The sequence below is a fragment of the Lactuca virosa genome, chromosome 7 (genome assembly GCF_052849685.1).
Source record: "Lactuca virosa cultivar CGN04683 chromosome 7, Lactuca_virosa_CGN04683_v6, whole genome shotgun sequence".
Classification (NCBI taxonomy): Eukaryota; Viridiplantae; Streptophyta; class Magnoliopsida; order Asterales; family Asteraceae; genus Lactuca; species Lactuca virosa.
Window position 1 is genome coordinate 63082749 of NC_136432.1, and position 9743 is coordinate 63092491.

The window sequence follows — 9743 nt, forward strand, 5'->3', positions numbered from 1 at the left end:
AAGACAAGCTTCTCGAAGTATGCTGGCAGTGTTTTTTTTTTTTTTTTTTTTTTTAATAATCTGGAGGAATATGACTTTATGGTAACACCGACCATTTCAATGAAGAAAGTTAGTCCAAATGTTCAAAACTCGGCCAATTTACTAAAAGACGACTTTTATAACCTTGGTAGACTTTTTTTTAATGATAATAATATAAAAATAAAATAAATGAATGAATGTTTTGAGATAACGAATATCTAAAATAAAAGAAAAATATCATCACTTGATTTTTGATACACTCATTCACTCACCTTCTGAGTTCTGTCTGTGTGGACGAAAAGTAAAAGATGGCGGTGAAGGTGTACGGACCCCTTTACGCATCGCCGAAACGAGTCATGGTTTGCCTTATCGAAAAACAAATCGACTTCGAAACAGTTCATGTCGATCTATTCACGGGAGAAAATCATACTCCTGAGTTCCTGAAGTTACAGGTATCAACCATCTAATTCATTTGTGATTCGATTTTGAGTTATTTACTGAATTTTATACGATGAACTACAGCCGTTTGGATCTCTTCCAGTAATTCAAGATGGAGATTACACTCTCTTCGGTAAATACAAACAAACCCAATAACAGCAAAACTTTTGGGGGAGAATTGTTCATACTATTCATCAATCTACAACTCACAGTTGTTCATCAAATTGGGGGAAAACGAGAATTATTTGATGTTTTGATATTATTTTGGTTGTGTTTCTTACTGAGCAGAATCACGAGCTATCATCCGATACTATGCCGAAAAGTACAAGACACAAGGAACCGATTTACTGGGAAAGACAATCGAAGAACAAGGTCTGGTACAACAATGGCTAGAAGTCGAGGCCCATAACTTCCACCCAGCGGTTAACAATCTGGTGCACCAAATTATGTTCAGCCCGAAGTTTGGGATAACCAAAGATGAGAAAGTGATCAAAGAAAGCGAGGAGAAGCTTGCGAAAGTGTTGGATGTATATGAAGATCGACTATCGAAAAGCAAGTATTTGGCTGGAGATTTCTTTAGCCTTGCAGACCTGAGTCACCTTCCTTTTACAGACTACTTGGTTGGTCCTTGTGGGAAAGGGTATATGATAAAGGACAGGAAACATGTGAGTGCTTGGTGGGATGATATTAGCAGCAGATCTTCTTGGAAGAAATGTTTGGAGTACGGATATCCTTTTTGAGTTCGAACTTCAAAGGTAATGTATGTTTGATAGAATAAAGCTTTAGCTTCGAGTGATGAATGTATAACATGTCTACTTTGAGTCTTGTGTCAATCTATCAATAAATTTGTATACCACTAAATTGAGTGAATAACCGGTGTGAATTGATATGACGATGCATGATCTCCGGTAATTGAGTTCTACATAATACTAAAACAATGAAATTAACAAAAAGTAATCAGAAAAAAACATCGTATTTTTTGAACATTTTGGAAACTTCAACGGTATTTTTGTATTAAATGTGTATTTCGTTGGTATTCTGTGTAAAAATTGTATACTTCGATGGTATTTGTACTAAAAAATAACAATGATATTTTTTTAAACATTTTGTAAACTTCGTTATCTTTTTAAGTTATTTTTCCATTTATCTGAGAGATAACCGGTTATGTACAAATAGTATACTTTGGGGTTTTCTAGAGATCGAAACTTCCTACCCCCAAAGCAGCCACCTATATTATACCAAAATTTAAAAAATTCAAAATTTTTAATTTTCAAATATTATACCAAAATTTTAAATTTTTAAGTCTTTAAATTTCAAAATATTATACTAATATTTTAAACGGGTAGGAGTTGGAGTAAAACCATAGGAATAATTTTGTAAGCATGTCATACATTCAAGCTTATAAACCCACTTGCGTATGGTTTTCCTACCAATGTGAGATTCATTATCACATCCACTTCTTTTGCTAACTTTTATTTTATTCTCAAATACCTAACTTTGAGTATAGATATCTCATTCACATATACTCAATTTTGGACATACGGTATATTCTTTTAAAGCTTTCACGGAGTAGAACACAACCCCACTTAAAGAGTTAGTTATATATACAATATATGTATATATTTATATATGTCCAAAGTTAGTAAAAATACACATCATTATACTTTGCCACCGCCACCACCTGGAGATCCGGTCGCCGTCGGTGCTATCCATGATTTAAGTTATTGATCTATGTCGGCTTCCTTCTTCTAATTTTTTTATCTTCATCTATGTTTTTATTTTTCCAGTGTAATCGTCTCTTTCGATCAAACTGTATGGTATGTTAATGATTAGGGTTTAGACCAAAACCTTTTAAAATTTAGTCATTATAATTTGAATATTCTCTATATATATTCTTATATAATTATCTTTAATCAAACAATTTTTACATTTTAACCCATTTTGCACACCTAACACAACCCCCTTTAGTGTTTGGTGAAAGGATTTTACATGTAACTATGTTCAAATTTTATCAGCTTTGAATTTTCAATCTCCTTTTGACAATTCAATTATTCAAGCGTTGTAACCCTTGGTCACTTCACACTTCAGCCACCCCCTGAATAAACAACAGCATTCCAAATTTGACTCTTTCTTTAACATGTGGACTTATCAACACCCTGAACGGATTAGACCAATAGCTAGTTTGGGTGTGTAGAATATTTTACAATTCAATTACTTGTACGTCTTCCAAAGTTGCAATAAGATTTATACATTAATTCTTAATTAAATAAATGGTTTTACCAAACTTGTAAAATCTTAACATAATATCTGCTCAAACATGTATGTATTTGTTTATTTGAACTCAAAAAATATTTCATCGTGATACTAATAATTTTCCGATTTAAACGATTTTAATCACTCTATTTTTTATATGTAATTGTTTCAAAAGGATTGAGATATCTCCTTTTAAATTTTTTATTCATCCATTACAAAATAAATTGTTTTTACTTTTACACATCTTCTATTTTAATTATAAAAAAATCATGATAAAAATATATATATCAAAACATAAATGGATGTCCTATTCCTATTTGAATAGCTTAAACACGGCCTCCTATAAGATTCGCACATTACTTCTATAATATCCAAAATAAATTTCATACATAAACAAATAAAACACACTCTCTCTTCGAAAAAATAATAATAACTGAAAGATGGTGGTGAAGGTGTATGGACCCGTTTACGCTTCGCCGAAAAGAGTCCTGGTTTGTCTTCTTGAAAAAGAAGTCGAGTTCGAGACAATTCCCGTCGATCTACTTACCGGCGAAAATCGGAGGCCGGAGTTCTTGAAGTTACAGGTACTAATTCATTAATTTCTGGTTTGCTTTTGACTGCTTTTTGCTGAACTTTTGACGATGAACTACAGCCGTTTGGATCTCTTCCAGTAATTCAAGATGGAGACTACACTCTCTTCGGTAAGAACAAAGAAAAAACCCCTAAAACAGCAAGTTTTTTGTGGAGAAGTGTTTAAGTTTGGTTTTTGTTTCTATTACGCAGAATCACGAGCCATTATCCGCTACTATGCGGAAAAGTACAAGTCGCAAGGAACAGACTTGTTGGGAAAGACGATGGAAGATCAAGGTCTGGTGCAACAATGGCTAGAAGTCGAAGCACACAACTTTGAACCACCGGTTCTCAATCTTGTGCGACAGATTATGTTCAGCTCGTTCTATGGGTTAACAGGAGACAAGAAAGTGATCAAAGAAAGTGAGGAAAAGCTTGGGAAAGTGTTGGATGTATATGAAGATCGGCTTTCAAAAAGCAAGTATTTGGCTGGAGATTTCTTTAGTCTTGCAGACCTTAGTCATCTTCCATTTACGAACTACTTGGTTGGCCCTGTTGGGAAAGAGCATTTGATAAAGGAAAGGAAGCATGTGAGTGCTTGGTGGGATGATATTAGCAGCAGGCCTTCTTGGAAGAAGGTTCTTGACACCTACGGATTGCCTTTTTGAGATTATATATAATATAAAGGTTCTATATTCCTATATGTTAGAATAAGACTTTGGTTTGAGTCATGAAAGTGTTGTTTTGAGTAATTTAAATGAACTCAAGAACATTTATGAAAGAATCATATATCGTTTATTGCCTTATTGGGCATATCAGTATTCCGTTCTTACTTGATGCTTGACTGCAAGGATTTATAGCTTGAAATTGCTTCTTCAAGTTCATTGCAGATTCCCAAGTGTTCCTCATCAACTGCCTCATGTTTCCATTTGTTGGTGATTTAATATCATCAATATTATTTAAGTGTAATACGATTAAATTTGTTGACCAAAAGTGATCTTGATGAATATTGAACAAGTTAGGAATGGTGTAGGAGTGTACACTTGTTCAAGTTTTTCAAGATTCAAAATACACTGTTATTTAGGGGCGAAGCCCCTAAACGAACGAGGGTCTGGGGCAGCGCCCCTGAGAGCGGGGTCCAAGGGACGGCAGCCCCTGGCGGGGTCCAAGGGGCAGAGATCATAAATCCGTTTTTTCAGATAATTGAAAATGCATTAGAAAATAGTTTTTTCAGATAATTGACCATTGATTTGACCCTTATATAAATACACGTTTTTATGTTAGTTTTTATGGTTTTTATGACAGTTTGAAACTGTTATATGACAGTTTTCAGACAGAGATCATAAATCCGTTTTTTGGTCATTTTTCTGGTATATCTGGAAGAACATTTTCACAAACATTCTCTAATTTCATATCTCTGAATTTCATCCAATTGAGTGTTCGATCCATACCATCGAAATACTTCAATTTGATAGTGAATCACGACTTTCAGAGAATCCAAACAATCTATTCATCCCCTATTTCTGACACCATTTAAATCAGCCACTAGGCGTCCACAAAGAAATAAAATGACTTCATGACAATTCAGTCGGGTGAAACTCATAGCATGTGTTGAAGTAATATTTTACCATCAATCTTTAATGTAAATGTGAGATACATATGATCAGTTCGAGTTAACTTGTTTCTAACCGGTGAACAAAATACTTAAGAAAGCCAATGAGAAATTTGGAGAGAGGTGGCAGTGGTTGTTTGATCGAAGCATGACGGTTGTTTCAGGTTTAAAGACATAAATCGGATGAAATCTTGGTGTTGTTATGTGAATCGAGTGGTCATTTATTAGAAACTATATAAAGTATTCTCATATTGACTTAACGTGTAAGGGAAACAAAACAACATAAAAGATAAGATGAATGCAAAAGGATACCTAATTATAGCTAAACACTAACATCCCCTCTCAAACTCAAGATGATATGAAAAGCCAATTTGAGTTCGGAAAGATAAGGATATGTGAAGATAGATTAGCTTAAACATCTCTTCAACACTCCCAATAGTATGTTTTGCAAAGTTGTAAAAAACGTTCGATCGTTAGCTAGTCAGTCGATTGAGGTTAAGTGATAATTAATCAGCGGTGATTAATCAGGTACCCTAAATTATTAAAGAATTTATTCAAAAATTAATAACTCTTACCAATATTCTAAGAAAATAAGTAAATAAGCATAAAAAGGTTATAAACTAGATGTCATTGATAGTCAATTGATATAACCATCGGATTAACATAAAAAAAAAAGTTATAAACTAGATATCATTGATTACCAACGGGCGGAGATAGGATTTTAGGATAAGGGAGGTTTCTGGCAATCAAAAGTTCGTAAACTAAGCTTGTTGAAAATTGTGCAATAGACCGTTAAGATCACTAGAATGGAGGTATACTTTGATTTTTGAAGTTGGTATGATGCAAGTTAAATATATAGTCGTCTAATCTCAATTAGTGACTTTGGATAGCTTAAAATTAAAAGTCATTCATCGGGATCACGAATCAAAGAATCTAATGTTACCTCTCTTAAATTTGGCACATCATTCTTTTTCGGTTCAATATTGATCGACTCTTCGATATTATTATTCCTTTCAGGTTGTGGGTGTGTATTATGAACATCGTCTTTAGTATTATCACCAACCAGATACAATTGTGGGTCACACACATCTTTTATCACATCTTTTATCAGCATGGGTGGGTTGACCAAGTTGTTGAAATCGTTGACTAATGGATAAAGTTCAAAAATAAAATACATATATATAAACACGCTACCACAACTCAAAATTTTACACCACCCTTCTTCTTTCCTATCTACTCTCTTCCATTTGAATTCTATACTTTCAAAATCAATTCCAATAGATTTCAGTCGTGGCAAATCCAAAAAAATGGTGCTACTCAAAGAAGAATCATCGACTTGAAACCGATACCCAAATGCCAAATATGATTCCTGAAACCCAAATGTCATTGCCAAATTATCCAAATTCGATCCCACCACTATCAACCCTAACAATATCCTTCCTAATCATTTCAATCCCAACAAACCTATAACCAATTTCAAGGCTCTCAAGACTACAACCAAGGTTTTAGTTTATCGCCAAATGAAGTGTATATTCCCGACACTTCGCATTTTCGAAAGCCTGTAAACGAAGAATATAGCGATGAAACCCAACCCCAGTCCGATAACAAAAATGACGGTGCTGATGAAGCCCAACCCCCGCCTCAAACCCGAGCCCCGTCACAATATAGAACAACTCAATCGACGGGAAATTTTACGCAACGGTTGAAACATCAACAAGAGCCTATGCCTAACATCAAGTCGGTTCATGTTATTTTATATTGCCACTCATGAAGAAGCACTTGATCTTAAAGACAGAAAGAAAAATATACGCTTTAAGTCAATGACATGGTTCACTAAAAATATAATTAAACATCATTTCCATAGCTACATATGAAATTATCTTACCATTATGCGAAATGAAGTCTATAAATGGGGTGTGATAAAATGATATAAAATTGTTATGGTTTATGTTCTATATATAGAGGTTTGATTATGGCGGTAGGTGTGGTATTAGTCGTGATATAATTGTATGAAATGACACTTCATAATTAATGTTTGGATTTCATTGTCAAAGTATTTGAACTCATAATCAAAATATCAATCCATGTTAAAGTTTATCTTTTGAAAATTTTCAGAAAAACACCAATTATCCTACTGTAACGTCTCGAAATTCAAACCAAAATTTTCACTTTTAAAAGATAATATGTCATTCAAACATTTATTCATTCATAAGGAAAATCATTGTTTGATAATCAAAACCCAACTATTCAAATCAGAGTATAAAACAGATCATGCGGAAATCTCAAATGTAATGTCGATGCACGTGTACAGTCAATCATTGTCCTTCCCACGATCTGAAGAAGTATCTGCAAAACAGTTCATCAACAACTATAAACTAAAGTTTATTGAGTTTCCCAAGATACTGTTGGATTAGGTGTCTAAGTTCATAACTATTTATGGGTTGTACTTGACTCGATTAGCATGGTCCATTTGGGTTGCATGACATCATGCATTTGGATAGACTAAAATGAGAGAAATAACACTTATGGTTTATTAATATATTATAAGTTCTAATATATTAATAATATTATTTAATTAGTATTGATCAAGAATTAATCTAGTATTAATTAAGTGATCAAAAGATGACTAATTAAATATATGGGTTGATTGTGTAAATCATCCATACTTGTATAGTGGGCTAAGTGCTCCATGGATTATCAAGTTGGGCTAAGGTCCATAGGATGCTCCATGGATGCTCCATGGGAGTTACAAACCCATGGGTCATGGAAATGAAGATCCATGTTACATTAGGGTTTACATGGTGTAACCCTAATTGTAACACACAATATAAAGAATATGAAGCTACCAAAATCGGCCACTTAAGCAAGAGTGAGAGGGCATAGCCGATTTCTAAGTGTTCTACATTTCTCTCAAGTCATTCCAATAGCATTTGGTGTTGTGTGAGACATTTGAGGCATCACACTTGGGGTGCTAGGCTCACAAGGTTTTCAAGGAATCAAATCAACTACAAGGTATGTAATTCTAGCCATCTTTTATGTTTAAAGTTCCCCATGTATGCTAGATAGGTTTATGAACCTTGGAATAAGTATTTTGCATGTATTTTAGACAAACATAGATCCAAGGTTTCTAGGGTTGCATGTACACCTTAGGAGTGTTAGAATGCTCAAAACCCAACAGTAGTATCAGAGCCTAGGCTTTTTTGTTGATACTTGATGCAAAATTGTGAAAAAAAACTCGTTTTTTATGCATTCTGCAGCATGAACTCGCCGATTCCATGGGGGGACTCGACGAGTCCATGACCAAACTCATCCTACTCTTCGAGTAGGTTCTTGCACTCGACGAGTAGGAGCCCCTGATTGCAGTTTTTCGAGTTTTGCTGCTGGAAATGGACTAGAAACATTACCCTAAATTGTTTTGGTGTTTTAAAACTTGTTTTAGATGGTGTAATGATTGTTCTAATCCATTTACAATGGCTAATGTCAAAATTACATGATTATATGTGTTCATATGTTCTTGAAATTTTGATATGATTATTCATGTTCTTATGAGTTCTTGATAGATCATAAGAATTACTTGTTTAATGCTTCAGTCATGATCTTTGTGTGTTATAATGGAGTCCATAACTTGTCCTCAAGTTATGGATTACCAAAAGTCATTCCTTTAAAGTCCATTACTAAACACATATGTTACATAAAATGAAAAGTCTCTCATTTTAATAAACCATTAACTCATAAGTTATGAAAGATGAAAAGTTTTGAAAGTTACAAAACTTGCCCTCAAGTTTTGGAACATGTAAACTCTCTTTAAAACTTTAAGTTCCAACCCTTAAAATTTTTAAAAGTTAAAATTCAACCCTTATACTTTATAATATTATAAGTTTAATAATAATTATATATGTATAAGATCAAGTTGTTTTACCGTTAGTAGGCCTCATTCACGAAGGCGGTCTATAAGGGGTATAAGGTTGCTGCCTATAAAATGGCAGCTTAATGGGTGTCCACTCTCACCCACCGCTTCCTTGACTGGTGGAGGGTCGTTAGCCGAACGGGTAGGACAAAGACTTGAATTCTCCTTTCATTAAAAGTATTAATGATAAATATATAAAGTAACTAAACCTTTTATAAATTCCCAATCTTAGTTACTTTAGGAAAAATGTGAATAAGGTGCTAACCCATGAAATTACACTTTGCACTTTGCTTAAGTCAGTTAGTGGAGCGTGTGTGGTTAACAGGCACACTAGCTGGACTTAACAAGGTAGGCAAGGGGTAACTTAATGTTTATCATAGTATCGATGGAGCACGTGTGGTTAACCGGCACATTGATTAGGGGGTAATACATTAAGGGTACCAAGTAATTTGCATGGTTACTTCACACCTTGTTTTGTGATCCTCGGCATCCCAGTCACAAAACATGAAGGGCACACTCGAGATTGAAACATGCCATTGATGAATTCAGTGAATCTCAAAAGATCTAGGAGTTTCAAATCCAATTAAAACCAAATAATTTATTTCGTTTTTCATGGTGGAAATTGGTGAATCGTCATTCACCTACCTTCAAATATTTTATAGCTTGGATTACGGCATCCCTCTTCCAAGTTATAAAATATTGTGTTGGGTCCTAGCCTTAATATTTCATATTGGGTGTTATATTAAGGACTTAAAATCAACTAACTTGAATATCTCCCATTGCAGATGTCTGGTTTAGACAACTGTGATCTTCCCAGATCTCATGGAAACCATACTTCTCTACCTCCACCTCCTCCATTTACTCTCCCTGACCCACAAGCCCGAAGACTTGAAAGGTTCAAGGTCACTCAAGCTCTACTAGAAATGAAACATAAAGATGGAAGAC

General features: G+C 34.3%; 2 protein-coding genes across 2 annotated transcripts; both read left to right on the forward strand.

Moving 5' to 3' along the window:
- Window positions 1–256: 256 nt before the first annotated feature.
- Window positions 257–1348, forward strand: LOC145125743 (glutathione S-transferase F9-like). Its single transcript, XM_079061165.1, has 3 exons — window positions 257–470; window positions 541–589; window positions 745–1348. The coding sequence occupies exons 1-3, from the start codon at window positions 327–329 to the stop codon at window positions 1194–1196; spliced, it is 645 nt and encodes a 214-aa protein (XP_078917291.1). The 5' UTR covers window positions 257–326; the 3' UTR covers window positions 1197–1348.
- Window positions 1349–3048: 1700 nt separating this feature from the next.
- On the forward strand, window positions 3049–4083 carry LOC145125967 (glutathione S-transferase F9-like). The gene is made up of 3 exons (XM_079061380.1): window positions 3049–3293; window positions 3362–3410; window positions 3493–4083. Exons 1-3 carry the CDS (start codon window positions 3150–3152, stop codon window positions 3945–3947), a joined length of 648 nt encoding a protein of 215 aa, XP_078917506.1. The 5' UTR covers window positions 3049–3149; the 3' UTR covers window positions 3948–4083.
- Window positions 4084–9743: the final 5660 nt, after the last annotated feature.